This window comes from Oncorhynchus keta, chromosome 10 (genome assembly GCF_023373465.1).
Source record: "Oncorhynchus keta strain PuntledgeMale-10-30-2019 chromosome 10, Oket_V2, whole genome shotgun sequence".
Classification (NCBI taxonomy): Eukaryota; Metazoa; Chordata; class Actinopteri; order Salmoniformes; family Salmonidae; genus Oncorhynchus; species Oncorhynchus keta.
In genome coordinates this window covers 39,751,429-39,773,148 of record NC_068430.1, presented here as the reverse complement: position 1 = coordinate 39,773,148, position 21,720 = coordinate 39,751,429, and the positions used below count along the sequence as shown (strand labels likewise).

Below are 21,720 nucleotides of genomic sequence, written 5' to 3'. Positions count from 1 at the left end.
CTTTATCGTTTTTCATCAATGACCCATTTTCAACCGGTGGCCTGCTGTTGGCTGGATGTCCTTTGGGTGGTGGACCCTTCTTGAGACACACAGGAAACTGTTGAGCATGAAACTCAGTAGCGTTGCAGTTCTTGACATACTCAAACCAGTGCGCCTGGCACCTACTACCATATCCTGTTCAAAGGCACTTACATATTTTGTCCTGCCCTTTCACCCTCTGAATGATGCAGGTACACAATCCTCATTTAACCTGTCTCCCCTTCACCTACACTGATTGAAGTGGATTTAACACCAGTAAGGCATAATAGCTATCACCCAGTCAGCAGCATGGAAAGAACGGGTGTTTTTATGTTTTGTACACTCAGTGTATCTCTGGCCCTCGTCTCCGCAACCTACTGCCACCAGAATTCAAGGAATGCCACCCAATCAACGAGCCCACCGAGTCCATTTAATAAACAAGTCCCGGTCACCAAAAGGATTTAGTATGAATGCGCTCATCTTTTTCACTGCCACTAGAGTGCATAACTCAAAAGGTAGCATATACATTTGTGTACTATAAACTGAAGAAAGAAGAATAAAACATGTTTTTTTTGCCTATTTATTCGTTTTATTAACTATATAAATTACAATTATTTTCTTGGACCAATTAAATTACAAACGGTAGGTTGTGTACACCGTATTTTCATTACGTGTATTTTTTTGTTTTTATTTGTTACTGACCATTTGTTTCTTATTTGCAACAATCCGTTGAGATTTTGGTTGCTATAAGTACATTCTAGTCATTTAGTGCATTGATAATGCGACCTTTTTGTATTTAAACTCACAAAATGGCATGCCACGATTGAAGCTACCGTGGGTAGTTATTTATATATAAAAAAAAATTAAAAAAATTCGAATGTTTTGTAGCTGGTCTGTGTGTGTGGGGGGTTCTCTACTTTTTTAAGCGGAAGTAGGTGCTGTTCCCCGACCAGATAATGCGAGTGAGACTTCAATGAGTGAGTGGTGATGTTCTTAATTGACCGAGTTAAAGGGTGCAGTTCTTCAAAGACAGCTTTCATTGAACTTTAATACGTGCAACTCGCAGCTATTTAGAACGAAGATGCAACGATGACCCAGCTTCGGACCAACGAATTCATTGCTCCACCAGAGTGTCCTGTTTTTGAGCCTAGTTGGGAGGAATTTGCCGACCCATTTGCGTATATCAACAAAATACGGCCTATTGCAGAGAAAACGGGCATCTGCAAGGTCCGACCGCCAAAGGTGAGTGTCTTTAATCAGTGTAGCATTTCAAACTCCTGCTTAAACATTTTCTGAAGGTTGTTGGTGACATTTTTAGTCGTTTACTTATCTTTTTAGACAGATTTTCAACATGGCGGCTTGAGTTGAATTGCCAGCTTCTTCTGTGTATGTGTGCCTCTGTGTGTATATTATGTGTGTGCATGTATACGCACGCGCCCAGTGATCTATGTGCGAACAGACGCGCGACAAAATTCTAATAAAGTATCGCCTATGTTCCAGAGAGTACGTTATATTGTATGTGAAGGGATCTTTAGAGGCTATTGGTCAAATGGATGGGTGAAAAGGTTGCTTAACCTTTCTCTTCCTGGGAGTTGTACATTGTGAAATGACAGGGAAATAAAGACATTTTACCAAGTCACTTTAATGCCTTCCAGTTTATCAATAAAATGTTCTACTGTGAAATTGGAAGATATTTATAAAATATCCTTCCATACTGCTTTTTATATCGACTTGTATTGACCTCACAATGTTTTGATGCTAGATTGTCATGATGCACGTAACCGTCACACGGCAATCTAGATTATTTGATAACTGGTAGTGGGGCTGATTTAGAGGCCTGTCTATATTGATGTTGTAGGCCTGTCTTCTACCTTGGTAATGCCATCCATGTTGTCTTTGTGGTAGTGGGTGTGTTTTAAAAGATGGATTGTGTGTGCAAACCAAGTGAGTTTAACAGTTCAACACTTACATAATAATCGGTGGCAAGTAGCCTAGCGGTAAAAGCGTTGATCCTGTAATCTAAAGGCTACTTGTGTGAAAAATCTGTCGATGTGCCCTTGAGCAAGGCATTTAAACCTAATTACTCCATGGTCGCCTTTTGATAATGTCTGACCCCGGTGGTGACCTCACTCTCCAAGGGTGTCTCGGAGTTGGGATATGCAAAAACACATTTTCTATTTTACACATGTATAATTAAGCAATAAAGCCTGAGGGGCTGTGGTATATTGCCAATATACCATGGCAAAGGGTTGTTCTTAGGCATGATGCAAGGCAGCCTTTAGCCGTGGTCAATTGGCCATATGTCACAAATCCCGAGGTGCCTTATTGCTGTTATTAACTGGTTACCATCGTAATTAGCAGTAAAAATAAATGTTTCGTCATACCTGTGGTATACGGTCTGATATACCACAACTGTCAGCCAATCACCATTCAGGGCTCGAACCACCCAGTGTATAATACACTTGTACATGTGTGAAAACGGACAAATATAACCACTCACCAAATTATTAATCAGATTTTGCTAGGGATATTTGTTGATTCATCTGTGAGTAATTTGACCCTTTTTCTAATGGTAACCCAATGGTTCTTGAAGGGCTGGCCTCTGAACATTCGTTATCATAACAAATTCCTCTATGTAGCCTATGGTAATAACTTTTTTTACTGGGGTATGCATGCATTATTGCTGTTGTTTGCAATAAAACATATTACTACAGGAGTTGATAGTAGTTGATTAAACATAACAATTTGGGTAACACTTTACGTAAGTAGTTAAACCTATTTGTTAATACTGTAGTTGCACTTTGTAGACCTATTAGTCAGTTTATAGCCTAATTGAGTTGATTGTTTTATTAGACCACATAATCGGGACAGTCCCTCATACCACTGGTGTAATATCAAAATATTCTCATTGACAATCAATTACTAAAATACTATGCAACAACAATGTTGTACACCTACAATAACCTAAATGTAAACTTTGAGAAACCAAGGCAACCTGTTTATGCATTAACATTGTTTACCAGCACATTGTTTAGTCCCCACCATTGGTGCTGTATTATATAAACCCATTTGTCCCACTCTGTACAGTCAACAGTGCTGTTTTCACTTTGCTTCTTAATATAAATCTGTTCTATAATTACACTATTAGTCTGTTTCTTACATCTGCAAACAGCTAGTCTTTTTTCTTAGTAAGTTGGGCCTAAATGTTGTTAGCTGCTAATCGCTAATGTACTGAGTCAGAGCAAATGTTTATGTATATATATTTTATTTGACCTTTATTTAACCAGGTAGGCCAGTTGAGAACAAGTTCTCATTTGCAACAGCATCCTAGCCAAGATAAAGCAAAGCAGTGCGACACAAACAACAGAGTTACGCATGGAATAAACAAATGTACAGTCAATAACACAATAGAGAAGTCTATATACAGTGTGTGCAAATGTAGTAAGATTAGGGAGGTAAGGCAAAAAATAGGCCATAGTGGTGAAATAATTACAATTTAGCAATTAAACACTGGAGTGATAGATGTGCAGAAGATAAATATGCAAGTAGAGATACTGGGCTGCAAAGGTTCAAACAATAAATAACAATATGAGGTAGTTGGGTGGGCTATTTACAGGTGGGCTATGTACAGGTGCTATGATCGGTAAGCTGCTCTGACAGCTGATGCTTAAAGTTAGGGAGATATAAGATTCCAGCTTCAGTGATTTTAGTTCCAGTCATTGGCAGCAGAGAACTGGAAGGAGAGGCGGCCAAAGGAGGAGTTTGCTTTGGGGATGACCAGTGAAATATACCTGCTGGAGCGTGTGCTACGGGTGGGTGCTGCTATGGTGACCAGACATATTACCTCAAATGTAATTGGCTATACAGTCTGATAATACCAGTGATGGTGTAGATCTACATCAGAATGTTTGTGCGACACTATCTTCTAAATCAAAGAAGAATACGCAAAGCAAGAATATGTTTGCTACATGAAGTAGCTAAAACAAAACATTCAGGAGGACCGAGCATGCCCACATTCTCATCAACAGGGCTGTAGTGGAGCAGGTTGAGAGCTTAAGTTTCCTTGGGGTCTACATCACCAACAAACTAACATGGTCCAAGCACACCAAGACAGTCGTAAAGAGGGCACAACAAAATCTATTCCCCCTCAGGAGACTGAAAGGATTTGGCATGGGTCCTCAGGTTCTCAAAAGGTTCTACAGCTGCACCATCAAGAGCATCCTGACTGGTTGCATCACTGCCTGGTATGGCAACTGCTGGGCCTCCGATTGCAAAGCACTACAAAGGGTAGTGCGTACGGCTCAGTACATCACTGGGGCCAAGCTTCCTGACGTCCAGGACCTCTATACTAGGCGGTGTCAGAGGAAGGCCCAAAAATTGTCAGACTCCAGCCACCCTGGTCATAGACTGTTCTCTCTGCTACTGCACGGCAAGCGGTTCACTGTAAGGTGAAGTAGACCTGTTGTATTAGGAGCATGTGACAAATCAAATTTGATTTTGATTTCAATGTTGCTAAAGATTACAGGGTACCTTAAACACACAAACTCCTCTCTGGCATTTTCATAACAAACATTGTATTCAAAGTGCCCACTATTGTATTCTAACTAGAGCATTAGAACATTCTTTATATCCCATGATTCCATGACTGTTGAAAATGCAGAAATGGACAATTAGTTTTTTATTGTTAAAAAAATAAATAATAATTTGAACAGTATAAAACAATCAGAATAAAGACCCATTGAAATCCCATAGAATATACAGTATGTGTTGCCACCCTAGTGTTCCACACTTCTCATAAAGCAAATTTAGAAATTTTACTATTCAAAATCAAAATGACGTCCAATTTAATTTTTATACCGTGATATATTGGCAAAATCGCTGAGCCCTAATTTACCTTGGGAAAAGTCTCTCTCGATTGACTCGCTTGCACAGCAGTCGTGTCATCTGATTTTTTATTTATTTTGTTCTTACAGCTCTGTATTATTATTTAATATTTTGAAATATCATCCAGATCACAACTGTGTCTACTGTAGGTAGTCTGATGGCTGAATTTGGATTGTTGTTCAGAGGATTGAAATTGTTTGTACGGAATGGGAGGGCTTAAGCAGTGGGCCTGCCTGTTGTCATAGCTCCACTACTCCACAAAGGGGCTGATGGAAATGCAGCCAGAGCTGTTTTCATAAACCATGTCCCCATCTGGGCCGTGCACTGCAGACTGAGCGTGCAAGGTCAAAGGGTAAGCTATGGAGGCACAATTTATGGTGCTCTCATCACCCCTCTTCCCCGGCCCCATGGGATACATATTTTTTTCCAGCTAATTTTTTATGACTGGAGGGCACTTAGATTCGTCCACATCCCCAGCTGGTTCACTTTTCAGTTTGAAGTGACAGTTGGGTTCTCTTGTTTAGGGAGTTTGGTTTTAGGATGGATTCTTCCAAAAAGGGTTCTGTCCCATCTGTTGCTTGGGGCGAATTTACAGAATTGCTGTGAAATAGTCTGAGAGCCTCTCTATCACTTGTGTAGCCTATTTAAAATGATATTGTTCTCTATTCCTGAGTTATCATGCACATTCAAATAGGCATGCTGGCACTCTGAGATGCCACGCAAGGTCACAGTGTAGTCTCCAAAGGTAAGGATGCTATACTAGTGCACACTGAGTTTCCTGTTGATGCTTGTCAAACAGTCTCTCTCTCTGAACCCACTGTTTAATAGAAAATGAGAGGTCTGGAAATACCAACTCTACTCAGAGGGCCCATATCAAAGAAAATACTTTAAAGAAAGTCTTAGGTGCATCATACTGTATTTTAACTGCTGGTCCAGTGCCGAAATAAGACTTAGACTTTCATGGTGCATTTATGGTTTCTCAAATGTGTAGGTCTATTTATAAATGGTTGTTAATCACCAACTCTACTCAGGTGATGCTAACTATTGACAGGGTGCTCGTGTCTATTGACATTGAGTACAGTTACATGCGCACAACAATGCGATTTATTGTGGATAGTCAGATTAATATAATAGTTTGATTAAAAGATTTGCATGCATTTCAAGAATGGTTTCCCTAATAATCCTGTTTACAAGGACACATCTGAAATCAGGCTACCTGATGGCACTCTGATAAATGTAGAAAATCTGCAATTAAAATAAACATTCTACCACAGCGACCATGTTATTTTTGAGATGCATATTTGATTCTGAGTTACATTTAACGTTTGTGAAAACTACTTCTAAGACTCATGCATTGTTCTATTGACACTACGTGTTAATTTAAAAATATATATTTTTTGTCTGTAATGTCTTATTCGTTATTTCAAACCCCAGCATGTTGACCACACCGCTCGTGTCGCCAAATGAATTCACACATGCATGTTATTTAATCATTGCACCCACACTGCTCGCGCGGGTTAATGAGGTCCACACTCCAGTCCCATTAGTGGTGGTAATGCACCTTAAAGTTGGATGGCAAATGCCATATAAAGTCCAAAAAATTAGCCTGAAGGAGGAGAGATTACAAGAAACTCTGTTAACCCTTTTATCTGTGGATTAATTGTCGGAGTAGAGGACCTTGTGCATTTTAGGTAAAATCACTACCCAATGTTTATATCCCAGGACAAATTAGCTAGCTATTGCCATAAATGTTAAATACTCTTCGACCTGCCCCAAATTAATATAGTTGGTTCAGAGTTCGTTTTGATATTTCAACCTGTGTGTCCTGATTTGCGTGTGGGTGAACAAAATCAACATGTGCATGATTGCTGGTCAGATAGTGCACATGTCTGCGTGCACCATCGCAAGGATGTTTATTTTGTCCACCCACACCAGACATGATCAGGACACACAGTTTGAAATAACAAAATTAACTCTGAACCAACTATATTAATTTGGGGACAGGTCGAAAAGTATTAAACATTTATGGTAATTTAGCTAGCTAGCTTGTGGTTAGTAGCTAATTTATCTTAAAATAGCAACCCAATGTTTATATCCTATCTGAAATGCACAAGGTCTTCAACTCTACCCTTTTATCTCTGGATTAATTGTCAAACAGAGTTAGTTTCTTGTAATCTCTCCTCCTTCAGGCTTCTTTTTTGGACTTTAAATGATGGTTAGCATCCAACTTTAAGGTGCATTACCACCACCAACTGGACTGGAGTGTGGACCTCAGTTCATCTTTCAATCACCCACATGGGTATATGCCCCTAAAAACTAATGAGGAGGTGGGACTTGCAGCTCTTCAAAAGTCACAAATAGAACCAAGTGCCTGGCTATGCAGACACTCGTGAGCAGTGTGGTTTCATAACCTTTTGTGTACATTTATTTTGCAGTGCGGTGTGGCTATCATGTTAGACTAGCTTGTCGCTAATGGGGATCCTAATAAATGAAATCGAACTGACTTCACTCGTGCTAAAGAGGGAGGCTTGCTCGGCTGGTGCTAGCACAGGTCAAATACACTGTTGAATTTTATTTTTATGGCGTTTACATGTCCTAATTCGAAAGGTTGCTCAGAAAACCAGGTGTTTTAATCTGCGTATGCTTACTTTGATTCAGAGTTTACTCGGATTAAGATTATTAGAGTAAATTGTTTACATGACTATTGAATAATCTGCCTACTGCCATAATCAGTTTAATATAAAATGATTACTTTGCATGTAAATGTACTGTGTGTCTGTCATGCACCCGTTGGACAAATATATTTCATATCCACTCAGGTTCTTATTGATCCATCGGGATCAAATTGTTTTATTAATGTGATATTTGAAATCATGTTTGATTGGCATTTAGCCTAGTGTTAATTAGTAAGAGTGTAACCAGAGGAGATATCAAATATGGCTTTAGGCTGAAGAGGAACAGCCAACGTGACTTTCTTAATGGAACAACCTGTCATGTCACAATGTTCCTAAACCCTGTAGTGTAAATAATATATTTAAACATGTATTCACATTCAGCACCGACAGTTGCTCAATTGATAATGATTCTCCTAAATGGAAGATAAACTAGGAAAAAGGTTTGTCAGTTTGACAAGATGTTGTTTACTCCTGCAGGGATGGCAGCCACCGTTTGCATGCGACGTGGACAGTCTGCACTTCACTCCCCGTATCCAGAGACTTAATGAGTTGGAGGTACGTTCATGTCACTACTTAACTGGTACAGCCATTACAATACTGAGTAAAAATATCATCTACTTTTTTTATTATGAATGACTGCATATGTACGTAACCCTGTTTTTTTTTATTTTGATTAAATATGTGGATTACTTTTTACAATGATGATCCACAGATATTCTGGGGGGGGGATTTAGCCTTTTGTACATTTTTCTAATTATCCCAGTCTTTCATAAGTGCTAAAGAAATAAAAGAAAATGTACAAATAAGTAGAGTAATCTGCGAATGCTTTAAGCCTAATTGAAGGTGATTCGGAAGGCTGCGTTGGCGCATCAAGTGACGTTGTCAGTAGAACAGTGGCTCCAGCAGGCTTAGAACCCACAGCAGCAGGGTGTTTATTGAAGCCAGAGTGCTGATGACATCAGGTTAAAGGTCACTGTGACCCCCTCCGATGAGCTTGTTAAAATGTCAATGTCCTGTCATTTGCAATTAAAAGTAGCACAGCGGGGGACGTTATTATATAAACAACGTTAATAAGGGCATGTAATGCACCATTTGTGATCAATATTATTTATGTTGGCAATGTGTAAAATGTACCATCTCTTATTGTGTGTTTGTTCATGTTGAGTAGGCTCAAACCAGAGTCAAGCTCAACTTCCTGGATCAAATCGCAAAGTTCTGGGAGCTACAAGGGTGCACATTGAAAATCCCTCATGTGGAAAGAAAGATTCTGGACCTATACCAACTCAACAAGGTATGTAGCTACAACTTGTGGCACACCCTGGATGCAGGTAACTGGCCAGCGTTTCTTGGATAGGATTCAGTGTGCATTTGTGTTATACACTCATATAAGCATGGTATGTTCTATATGCTTCTTATGTTGACATATTTGAACACCCACACAATAACAAGGTCATTAATTGGGATGCTCCTTTCCCAGTTGGTGAACGATGAGGGGGGATTTGATGCGGTTTGCAGAGAGAGACGCTGGTCTAAGATAGCCCTGAAGATGGGCTTTGCTCCAGGAAAGGCCATAGGCTCTCATCTGCGCTCCCACTATGAGAGGATCCTTTACCCCTACAACCTGTTCCAGACTGGAGCCAACCTTCTGGTGAGTCAGATGGGTCTTTCGCTCTCTCTCTTTTTCTCACCACCCTTGTATATTCTACATTCTCTCTTTTCTTTCTCACTCACTCTCTCGCCCGCTCTCCTGTGTCTCCCAGTACTCTCTCTGCAGAGTCATCTTCCACCCCTCCCTCTCATCCTCTTTGTTGTTCTCTCTCGATGGGTAGCCTTGTCTTGGTCCTCTGCTCTGTTTACTATTGTGTAATTTTCTCGAGTTTTCTAAGATTGTGCTGCGTCAAAGGTGTAGATATTGTTCATAGCAAAATGGCAGGTAAATCTCAATTTAATTTGTCCATGTTTTTGCTGTTGACATAAGATCCATTTTCCATAAAATACCTGCTCTAAGAAGAAATCACAAATTAAGTCAGGCTAGATGAGGCCTGTGATGTTTAAAAAGTATGACTGGAATCCTGAAAATAAACCAACCATTTTCATAGCGTGCTCTCCTCCCCATTGGGTCATTTATTTTAAAAAATGTAGTACCGCTTTCCTCTTGTCTCCATGTTTATTTTCATTGAAGACCTCATTTGTCTCTTGCAGCTTCCCTGATTGTACCTTGGGGTCCTGGTTGGGGTTTTGTGGTTTCGCAGCAGCTCATCCTCTCTGCAGTGCTGCATGGCGCTCTCTCTCGCTCTCTCTCGCTCTCTCAGCCTGCTGGCCTTGACCTCTCCTGTTCCCTCCTCCCTCTCGCCCCACACTCCCTGTAGCAAAGTTAATGAGCTAAACACTGTCCTCCTGATATACCAGAGAGCAGAGCGTCAGTGTTCCCATCCCCCACCTCAACCGACAGTGTTTCTGCCTGTCTTCCTCTTTCTCATGTTAGTGGTGTCAACAAAGAACAGACCACGTGTTGATCTGGCAAGACAAAAACAAGTATCAATAGTTGAATCCCGTGTGTAGTGGTGGGTGGATGTTTGTATTGGATGATTGTGTTTATAATCAAGCCATGGTATTCAACAACTCCATTACAATGTCAGACAACTAGACACCTGAACAACCAAATGGCCCTGTTGTATATAGATGCCTGGTTTGTTTTTGTCAAATGGAATTTGTCACAACATAATGATAGTAGGAGTGACAAGGAGGTAGCAAAGCTCATTCTGTTCAAACAGAATGATTGTACTTTTCTTATAATTTTCTGACAAACATATCAGTTTGAGATTGGAGAAACATTTCTCATTGATCTTATGGGGACTTTGTGCTGAAAAGCTCTACATGCCCATTCACTCCCCCATGTCTCCCCTACAGAAGCCCACCCTGACCAACGACACGAAGGACACTGACTACATCCCCCATGACCTTCCCCAGCGGCAGTCTGTTCAACCCCTGGAGACCTGCAGCATCGCCCGCAGAGCCAAGCGCATGAGAGCTGAGGTGGGCCTCTTCCTGGGTCTCCATAAGTCACAGTTCTACCGCTAGGTCCCCATAAGTTACAAAAAGTACATTCGCTCATTTTTCATGCCTCTGACATGTGGTAATAATAAAAAGTGGTATAATGGCCTACAGCTTTGTTGACATTTTGTTTTAATTATTGTGATATGTTCTACTGGTACAGCATACCCCCACTATTTGTTTTGCCGGGAAGCAGTATTTCCTTATTTCACCCTGACTATAACTCACAATAGTTCTCGGGTCCTCATAAGACACAGCTCTTCCTGAGCCAATGGATGACTAACACCCTGTAAAACAAAAGCCCAGTGACCCAATGCAGACAAGCGGTGGTTTGCAGCTTTGCATGTATTCCTGGACACCAAACCAAAGAGCTTTTGTGTGTATGCAATTGTGAGCTCATAAAAAGGATGTTGCTATCCCTGAAATTCCTGTCGTGGTCCACATGGCATGGACCCCTCTTCTCTTTCTCTCTGGCAGGAAGGCTGTATGAAGACGGTGACCGAGGAGGACTGTGAGAACCGGCCCAACCTGAGGAGGAGGATGGGCTCCTACGTAGCCAAGCCAGAGCCACAGGCTGGTAAGCTCTGTCCTCTGGCAAAGTTTAGTGCAATGTGAAAGAACTGAATATTTTTCATTAACTAAAAAATAGTTTTTCTGGATTAATGTAAGTCTTGGGAATTATTGCATTTTAAAGAAATGTTTTAAAAGTAAAATGATTTGGAATGTACTATTTTTTTTTTTTACCATATTTTAAATGTATACTGAACAAAAATATAAATGCAACAGTTTAAAAGATGTTCCTGAGTTACAGTTCATATAAGGAAATCATACAATTGAAATATATTCATTAGGCCCTCATCTATGGATTTTACATGACTGGGAGTATGAAGGCCATGGATGAACTGGGACATTTTTAGTTTCCAGGAACTATGTACAGATCCTTATGACATGGGGCTGTGCATTATCATTCTGAGACATGAGGTGATGGAGGCAGATGAATGGCATGATAATGGGCCTCAGGATCTTGTCACAGTATCTCTGCGCATTCAAATTGCCATCAATAAAATGCAATTGTTGGGTGTACATTGTCCATAACTTATGCCTGCCCATATCATAGCCCCATCGCCACCATGGGGCACTCTGTTCACAACATTGACATCAGAGTCCCGCTAGCTCACACGACGCCATACATGTTGTCTGTGACTGTGAGGCCGGTTGGACGTACTGACAAATTCCCTAAATGGATGTTGGAGGCGGCTTATGGTAGAGAAATTAACATTCAGTTCTCTGGCAATAGCTGTGGTGGACACTCCTGCAGTCAGTTTGCCAATTGCAAGCTCCCTTAACTTGAGACCTCTGGGGCATTGTGTGATACAACTGCACATTTTAGAGTGCCCTTTTATTGTTCCCAGCACAAGGTGTGCCTGGTGTAATGATCACGCTGTTTAATCAGTTTCTTGATATGCCACACCTGTCACGTGTATGGATTATCTTGGCAGAGGAGAAATACTCACTAACAGGGATGTAAATGAATTTCTGCACAAAATTTGAACGGGATAAGCCTTTTGTGCGTATGGAACATTTCTGGGATCATTTATTTCAGCTCATGAAACATGGGACAAACACTTCATGTTGCGTTTTATTTTTGTTCAGTGTTTATTAGAACAGTGTTGTTTATATTAGTACATACTGTATTCCTTGGCCTCCATTAACAATGTGATAAATGTATTTCAGTGAAAGTGTTACCTGTTCAGGTGAAACAGGAAGCCACCGAGCATGAGGAGCCAATAACAAGTGACAAAGAAAACATGCTGACTAAGAAAAACGACCCCACAGTGAGTAAAGCACCTTTATATATGCTAATGTATTTTAGCTAATCAGGGCTAATTGTCTCTTCATTATTACTATGATGATGGTAATGATTATAATAACAATAATAGGGAGCATTTATACAGGTCAGGTTTCTCTCAAAAGTAACTCATCCCATCCACCCACCTGGTTGATCTATGGCAGCCATTTTGCTTTAGCTGAAAAGTGTATGTGTCGCTGTGTCTGTCTGTCTCAGGTGGACCAGTACATGTGTCTGGTGTGTGGCAGCGGGAGCGAAGAGGACCGCCTGCTGCTGTGTGACGGCTGTGACGACAGCTACCACACCTTCTGTCTGATCCCGCCCCTCCACGATGTCCCCAAAGGAGACTGGAGGTGTCCCAAGTGCCTTGCTCAGGTGACAGACTGCCTCTCTCTTCCAGACCCAATTATCATACTACTCTGTCAACACACTCCACACACCCCGTCCACTGGGGAAGCTGCTGAACACTGCAGCAGCAGTAGTCTGGAAATGGAAACTCCAATATTGTTTTCACTGTAAAGGCAAACACACAGCTCGACAAAAGCATGCTCAAATTCTGCTCTTCTGTTTGTTATTTTCTGTAGCTACTCAATGGAATTCTTCTCCTGTTATTTTAATTATTTTTTTATTTAAAGGTGACATTTGCTGTATTAGTGCTTACTTCCCATTCTTGTCTTCCCCACAGGAGTGTTGCAAACCTCAGGTAGCCTTTGGTTTCGAGCAGGCTGGCAGGGACTACTCTCTACGCACTTTTGGGGACATGGCAGACTCCTTTAAGTCAGACTATTTCAACATGCCGGTTCATGTAAGTTTGGCAGTATATATGGTGTTTAGTAGAGGGAGAACTGGAAAATATTTGAATCCTCCATTTCAAAATATTTTCTCAGTGGCGTGCTTCTGAACTCCAGCCTGATATTGACTGTATTAGATGGAGCTCGGTTGGAAGTTGAGGTAACGGTGTGTCTTTCTGTCTGTCAGATGGTTCCAACAGAGCTAGTGGAGAAGGAGTTCTGGCGCTTGGTCAGCACAATCGAAGAGGACGTTACTGTGGAGTATGGGGCAGACATCGCCTCCAAGGAGTTTGGGAGTGGCTTCCCCATCAGAGGCGGACGATTCCAAGTCTCTCCTGAGGATGAGGTACAAAGGCTCTCTTACAGGTTAACATAGGCTAGGTATTGGGAGGATTATGAAGTTTATTTTACCACAACATCATTGCAACAGTACATCATCTCTGATCTAGAGAGCAGTTTGTCACCTAAAGATAATTCATTTCTTTAGAATCTACCTCTCACAATATTTTCTAGATCTAGAATCGAGACAATCATTAGCTAGCTAGTAGCTAATAATCACAACCTCCCAGAAATCTATGCCCCTCAGAGACCCTGCTAGTATTTATGGTGATATTGGAGTTCTAATGCAGATGAAACCCTTCCCAGTAAAGTAGCATCTCAGACCCAGTATCTTAGACTGTCACCCTGAGTTCAGTCTAGCCTGAACTTGTCCTTTCTCTGACACGTAGGATTACCTGAGCAGTGGCTGGAACCTGAACAACATGCCCGTGATGGACTCCTCAGTGCTGACTCACATTACGGCCGACATCTGTGGGATGAAGTTACCCTGGCTCTACGTGGGCATGTGCTTCTCCTCCTTCTGCTGGCACATTGAGGACCACTGGAGCTACTCCATCAACTACTTGCACTGGTACAGACAGGTGTCCTCTTAAGGCCCCACAGGCCATCAGTATAGTATAATATGACCTTGTGTCTGGACCTGGGATAACTTGGCCCTCGGTATCAAGCATTGTGTAGAGGTCTAAGCAAATAGTCTCTGCTTCTTTTATTCTGAGGAATCTTTTGAAACCCATATGCTTGTTTACTATTGGAGTTAGTTTATTGGTTGACGTAGTATTAACACACAAGAATACACCTCAAGCTTAAGTGATAACATCAGTGTTTTTGAGACAATGGCATCTGTGTTCTCAGGGGAGAGCCCAAGACGTGGTACGGGGTTCCGGGATACGCTGCAGAGAAGCTGGAGTGGGTGATGAGGAAACTGGCCCCCGAGCTGTTTGAGTCCCAGCCTGACCTCCTGCACCAGCTGGTCACCATCATGAACCCCAACACACTCATGAACCACGGCGTCCCCGTAAGTACCACACCCACCAACAACACACATACAGTGATGAAGGCAGATGGGTAAGTGAAAAAATATAACATTGTGTGTAGCTATGGTATTGGTCTAACCATGACTTCATACCTACTCTTCTCTAGATTTATCGCACCAATCAGTGCTCTGGCGAGTTTGTCATCACCTTCCCCAGAGCCTACCATAGTGGATTTAACCAGGGCTTCAACTTCGCTGAGGCTGTCAACTTTTGCACCATGGACTGGGTAAGATGCCATGAAGTCCCTCATAAATACCATACAGAAGCTAGTCATTTAATAACGGGAAGATGCTTCTAATGAGCAGTGGCCTTTATACCCTGTAGCTCTTTGGATCAAGTTTGGTTATCACTGCTGTATCCAGTACTGTGTATGGATCTTGTTGATGGTGTTAAATCGATGGTAGAGGATAGTTCTAACTCAAAGCCTCCCGCTGTTTCTCAGATGCCCATGGGCCGCATGTGTGTGGACCACTATCGGCAGCTGAATAGGTACTGTGTCTTCTCCCACGACGAGATGGTCTGCAAGATGGCGTCCAAGGCGGACACCACCATGGATGTGGCCCTTGCCTCGGCTGTGCAGAGGGACATGACCGTCATGCTCCAGGAGGAAGACAAGCTGAGGGACAAAGTCAGCAAGATGGTGAGAGGCCTTCTCATACCGGCACGTACAGGGCATTTGGAGAGTGGTACTGTATGTGTATATTGTATATATATATTGTATATATACAATCAAGTTTGGTCACACCTACTCATTCAAGGGCTTTTCTTTATTTTGACATTTTTCTACATTGTAGAATAATAGTGAACACATCATAAAAATATGAAATAACACATGGAATCATGTAGTAACCACAAAACAAATCAAAGTATATTTGAGATTATTCAAAGTAGCCACCCCTTGCCTTGATGACAGCTTTGCACACTCTAGGCATTCTCTCAACCAGCTTCACCTGGAATACTTTTTCAACAGTCTTGAAGGAATACCCCACAAAAGTTGAACACTTGTTGGCTGCTTTTCCTTCACTCTTGCGGTCCAACTCATCCCAAACCATCTCAATTGGGCTGAGGTCGGGTGGTTGTGGCCAGGTCATCTGATGCAGCACTCCATCACTCTCATTGGTCAAATAGCCCTTACACAGCCTGGAGGTGTGTTGGGTCATTGTCCTGTTGAAAAACAAATGATAGTCTCACTAAGTGCAAACCAGATGGGATGGCGTATCGCTGCAGAGTGCTGTGGGAGCCCTGCTGGTTAAGTATGCCTTGAATTCTAAATAAATCACTGATGGTGTCACCAGCAAAGCACCATCACACCACCTCCTTCCTGCTTCACGGTGGGAAATACACATGCGGCGATCATCCGTTCACCTACTCTGCGTCTCACGAAGACACGGCGGTTGGAACCAAAAATCTCAAATTTGGACTCATCAGACCAAATGACAGATTTCCACCGGTCTGTCCATTACTCGTGTTTCTTGGCCCAAGCAAGTCTCTTCTTATTATTGGTGTCCTTTGTAGTGGTTTCTTTGCAGCAATTCGATCATGAAGGCCTGATTCACACCGTCTCCTCTGAACAGTTGATGTTGGAATGTCTGTTACTTGAATTCTGTGAAGCATATATTTGGGCTGCAATTTATGAGGCTGGTAACTCGAATTAACTTATTCTCTGCAGCAGAGGTAACTCCGGGTCTTCCTTTCCTGTGGCGGTCCTCATGAGAGCCAGTTTCATCATAACGCTTGATGGTTTTTGCGACTGCACTTGAATGAAATGTTAAAAGTTCTTGAAATTTTCCGTATTGACTGACCTTCATGTCTTAAAGTAATGATGGACTGTCATTTCTCTTTGCTTATTTGAGCTGTTCTTGCCATAATGTGTACTTTTACCAAATAGGGATATCTTCTGATACCACCCCTACCTTGTCACAACACACCTGATGAGCTCAAATGCATTAAGAAGGAAAGAAATTCCACAAATGAACTTTTAACAAGGCACACCTGTTAATTGCAATGCATTCCAAGTGACTACCTCATGAAGCTGGTTGAGAGAATGCCAAGAGTGTGCAAAGCTGTCATCAAGGCAAAGGGTGGCTACTTTGAAGAATCTCAAATATAAAATATATTTTGATTTAACACTTTTGGTTACTACATGATTCCATGTGTTATTTCATAGTTTGGATGTCTACACTATTCTACAATGTAAAAATAAAAACCCTTGAATGAGTAGGTGTGTGAACTTTTGACTGTGTGTGTGATATATAAATTCAGCAAAAAAATAAACGTCCTCTCACTGTCAACTGCGTTTATTTTCAACAAACTTAACGTGTAAATATTTGTATGAACATAAGATTCAACAACTGAGACAAACTGAACAAGTTCCACAGAAATGGAATAATGTGTCCCTGAACAAAGGGGGGGGGGGGAGTCAAAATCAAAAGTAAGTCCGTATCTGGTATGTCCACCAGCTGCATTAAGTACTGCAGTGCATCTCCTCCTCATGGACTGTACCAGATTTGCCAGTTCTTGCTGTGAGATGTTATCCCACTCTTCCACCAAGGCACCTGCAAATTCACTGACATTTTGTGAGGGAATGGCCCTAGCCCTCAGCCTCTGATCCAACAGGTCCCAGACGTGCTCAGTGGGATTGAGATCTGGGCTCTTGGCCATGGCAGAACACTGACATTCCTGTCTTGCAGGAAATCATGCACAGAACAAGCTGTATGGCAAGAGGAGGATGTCTTCCCTGTAACGCACAGTGTTGAGATTGCCTGCAATGACAACAAGCTCAGTCCGAAGATACTGTGACACACCGCCCCAGAACATGACGGACCCTCCACCTCCAAATCGATCCCACTCGAGAGTTCAGGTCTCGGTGTAATGCTCATTCCTTCGATGATAAATGCGAATCTGACCGTCAACCCTGGTGAGACAACTGCGAACGGTGGGTTTGTGCCCGTAGGCAACGTTGTTGCCGGTGATGTCTGGTGAGGACCTGCCTTAAAACAGGCCTACAAGCCCTCAGTCCAGCCTCTCTCAGCCTATTGCGGACAGTCTGAGCACTGATGGAGGGATTGTTCGTTCTGGTGAATATCTGTGAAGTAATTTAGATTTTTACAAATTATCTTTGAAAGACAGGGTCCTGAAAAAAGGACGTTTTCTTTTTTTGCTGAGTTTATACACAAAGAAGTTATTATAAAAATAATTAAATATACATTTTCCTCATAAATCTACACAATACCCCATAATGACAAAGCGAAAAGTATTTTTTGATTTGAATTTTTACAGAAATACTTTATTCAGACTCTGCTAATGGATTTGAAATTGAGCTCGGGTGTATCCTGTTTACATTGATCATCCTTGTTGTTTTAAAAACTAAAGTCCACCTGTGGTAAACTTAATTGATTGGACATGATTTGGAGAGGCACACACCTGTCTAAATAAGGTCCCACAGTTGACAGTGCACGTCAGAGAAAAACTTAGCCACGAGGTCAAAGGAATTGTCTGTGGAGCTCCAAGACAGGATTGTGTCGAGGCACAGATCTGAGGAAGGGTACCAAAAACATTATGCTGCATTGAAGGTCCCCAAAAACACAGTGGCCTCTGTCATGTGGTCAGGGATGTGACCAAGAACCCAATGTTCACTCTGACAGAGTTCCTCTGGAGATGGTTGTCCTTCTGGAAGGTTTTCCCTTCTCTTCAGAACTTCACCAATCGGGCCTTTATGGTAGAGTGGCCAGACAGAAGCCACTCCTCAGTAAAAGGCACATGGCAGCCCGCTTGGGGTTTACCAAAAGGCACCTAAAGGACTCGGAACATGAGAAACCAGATTCACCGGTCTGATGAAACCAAGATTGAACTCTTTGGGCTGAATGCCAAGCATCACGTCTGGGGAAAATCAGGCACCTCCCAACAGTGAGTCATGGTGGTGGCAGCATTGAGCAGTGGGGATGTTTTTCAGCAGCATGGACTGGGAGACTAGTCAGGAGGGAAAGGTGAACGGAGCAAAGTACAGAGATCCTTGATGCAATCCTGCTCAGGACCTCAGACTTAGGTCAAGGTTCACCTTCCAACAGGACAACGACCCTAACCGCAAAGCCAAGACGACGCAGGGAGTGGCTTCGGGACAAGTCTCAATGTCCTTGAGTGACCCAGCCGGAGCCTGGACTTGAACCCGATCGAACATCTCTGGCGATACCTGAAAATAGCTGTGCAGCGACACTCCCCATCCAAACTGACAGAGCTTGAGGGTCTGCAGAGAAGAATGGGAGAAACTCCCCAAATACACGTGTGCCAAGCTTGTAGTGTCATACCCTAAAAGACTTGAGGTTATAATCGCTGACAAAGGTGCTTCAACAAAGTACCTAGTGAAGGGTCTGAATACTTATGTAAATGTAATATTTCCGTTTTTAATTTTTTATACATTTGCAAACATGTCTAATCCTGTTTTGGCTTTTTCATTATGGGGTGTTGTGTGTAGATTTAATCCATTTTAGAATAAGGCTGTAATGTAGCAAAATGTGGGGAAAGAAGGGGTCTGAGTACTTTCTGAATGCACTGTATATACTCTATTCTAGTCCTATCCAATTGAACTATTTATTGCTCTACATATATTATTCTATCCATAATGTCTATACATCCCATTTATTTATACTCTTGACATTGCTCTTCCTAATATTTCTTAATTCCATTCTTTAACTTTTTTAGAGTTGTGTATTAGATTACTGCACCGTTTCGCTACACTTGCAATAACATCTGCTAAATATGTGTATGCGACCAATACAATTTGATTTGAAATGGCCACAGTTATCTTTCCTCCACATGTGTCTATGTGCCCGGGGTCATCCCTGTCTCTCCTCCTAGTATGGCTCTAGGTGTGGGTGTCTGTGTGTGATCTCTGACACTACTAATCTGTGGGTGTGTGTTGATGACCGTATCTGTGTTCCCAGGGCGTGCAGCGTACCCAGCAGGCGGAGTACGACCTGCTGCCAGACGAGGAGCGCCAGTGTTCCAAATGCAGGACCACCTGCTACCTGTCTGCCCTCACCTGTCCCTGCAGCCCCGGCCAGCTGGTGTGTCTGCACCATGCCCACGACCTTTGCTCCTGCACCTCCAGCGAACTCACACTCAAGTAAGTCAATCCACAGCCAAGTTAGTTCTAAATGGCCACATAATGTTAATATACATCATGTCCCCCTCATTATGTACATCCCGTGTTTTACAGAAACCCGTAGCCAACAGCTCAAATGCAAATTTACAGATCCCATGCACAAATTTATTTAAAAAATGTTCTCAACTAAAATGCCCCTTTTTAAGAACGTGTCAACTTAAAGTAAGGGTCAAAGTTGGAGTGCGCAGCATTGAAACATCTAAAGGCCTAGACCTTCTGATAAAGACGAAACACTAAAAAGATATGGGTCAGCTGGCTAGAAAAATCACCAATTGTGACAGCTGTTACTCAGCCAGGATTAGTCCTCAGAAACACACTAGACCTGTGTCTTGGTCTACAGCTACAGGTTTACCATGGCTGAGCTCTACCCTATGATGGAAGCAGTCACTCTGCGTGCTGAGTCCTACACATACTGGGTCTCCCATGTCAGTGACATCCTGGAGGCCAAACAAGACAAGAAAAGTGGTAAGTTGTAACCCTAAGTAGGATACCTCTTTGGGTTCAGGCATCTTTTGTAATTCAAATGATTCCTTATGTAATAAAACGCTAAATGTTTTGGTTGCTTATTTGCATAACCCAAAGAAGACCAGATGTTCTTAAATGTTTCATGGAATGTTTTGTCTTTGTCTAAGGATGCACACAGAATACCAGAATAGTTTAAAATAGATTATTCTCTACCCTCTGCTAATTGTACAGCTTACTTGATCATTGGACCGTGATTCTTTGAATGCATTGATGACTGTGTTTAAAGCCATGTTGGTTTATTTATGTGTGTTCAGGGTTGGAAGAGCTGCGCTCCCTGGTGGTGGAGGCAGAGGTGAAGCGGTTCCCTCAGAGTGACCTGCTGCGGCAGCTCCGCACAGTCACCCTGGATGCTGAGAAGTGTGCTGTGGTGGCCCAGCAGCTACTCATTGGGAAGAGACAGACCAGGTAGGCTGCGTGCGTATAAACAACTGTCCTTCTGTAGCACAGTTGGTAGAGCATGGCGCTTGTAACGCCAGGGTAGTGGGTTCGATTCCCGGGACCACCCATACGTAGAATGTATGCACACATGACTGTAAGTCGCTTTGGATAAAAGCGTCTGCTAAATGGCATATATATATTTATATTATTGTATTATCATGCTTTTTTTCTAATAAAAAGATGTTACCCCCTTTTTCTCCCAAATTTCGATCTTGTCTCGTCGCTGCAACTCCCCAATTGGCTCGGGAGTTGAAGGTCGAGTCATGCATCCTCCGAAACATGACCCGCCAAACCGCGCTTCTTAACACCTGCCCATTATCCCGGAAGCCAGCCAGACCAATTTGTCGGAGGAAACCCAGTTGAACTGACGACTGCGTGAAAACACTGCACCACTCGGGAGAACCATTTTAAAATGCTTTCTAATGTTAAAATTAGGGATGAACCGAAATTACAATGTCCTCCACGACAGAGAACAGTTTATTGTCAAGGGCAATGAATACCATTTATCTTGGCGTTAATGGTTTTCGCCTTTGAGTTGTCTCGCTGAAATATTGTTACTCTTTCAAAGGACTGCTCGACTTGAACTTGTTGGAAGTGTGAGCTTAGTTTTTTTTTTGTTCTAAGTAGTCGCCGAACGTCTGGGGGTAATGCAATTTAAAATGAGTAATTCGGTTTGTGGTATTGAAAGATTTCACTTTCTCCTGTCCTCTGGAAATAATAGCAGCACAAACGTTGCATATGGCCTTTTTGTTATCTTCCTTTTGAAACTTAAATAGATCCACACAGCAGACATTGTGGGCTAGGTTAGGAATGCTGTGTTGCACATGTAGCTCAGTATTTTTCATCTACCTACGTTATATAGGTATGCACATTAGCGTTAAACTAGATATCGGGCCCATGCCGATGTTGGCATTTTTAGCAAATATCGTCCGATATGCTTACCGATTTTATA

The 21,720-nt window shown here is 42.1% G+C and overlaps 1 protein-coding gene across 1 annotated transcript in view; it reads left to right on the top strand.

Annotated features, from left to right (window-relative positions):
- Window positions 1–947: 947 nt before the first annotated feature.
- Window positions 948–21,720, top strand: part of LOC118388698 (lysine-specific demethylase 5B-B-like) — a 32,776-nt gene continuing 12,003 nt past the window's right edge. Inside the window, exons 1-17 of the mRNA XM_035778060.2 lie at window positions 948–1,260; window positions 8,055–8,132; window positions 8,746–8,868; window positions 9,055–9,225; window positions 10,488–10,613; window positions 11,109–11,208; window positions 12,366–12,466; window positions 12,697–12,855; window positions 13,166–13,285; window positions 13,459–13,617; window positions 14,000–14,181; window positions 14,463–14,625; window positions 14,751–14,870; window positions 15,087–15,284; window positions 19,585–19,766; window positions 20,146–20,270; window positions 20,585–20,735. Coding sequence (XP_035633953.1) covers window positions 1,108–1,260; window positions 8,055–8,132; window positions 8,746–8,868; window positions 9,055–9,225; window positions 10,488–10,613; window positions 11,109–11,208; window positions 12,366–12,466; window positions 12,697–12,855; window positions 13,166–13,285; window positions 13,459–13,617; window positions 14,000–14,181; window positions 14,463–14,625; window positions 14,751–14,870; window positions 15,087–15,284; window positions 19,585–19,766; window positions 20,146–20,270; window positions 20,585–20,735 — 2,411 coding nt within the window. The 5' untranslated portion in view covers window positions 948–1,107. The remainder of the gene's footprint in view (window positions 1,261–8,054; window positions 8,133–8,745; window positions 8,869–9,054; window positions 9,226–10,487; window positions 10,614–11,108; window positions 11,209–12,365; window positions 12,467–12,696; window positions 12,856–13,165; window positions 13,286–13,458; window positions 13,618–13,999; window positions 14,182–14,462; window positions 14,626–14,750; window positions 14,871–15,086; window positions 15,285–19,584; window positions 19,767–20,145; window positions 20,271–20,584; window positions 20,736–21,720) is intronic.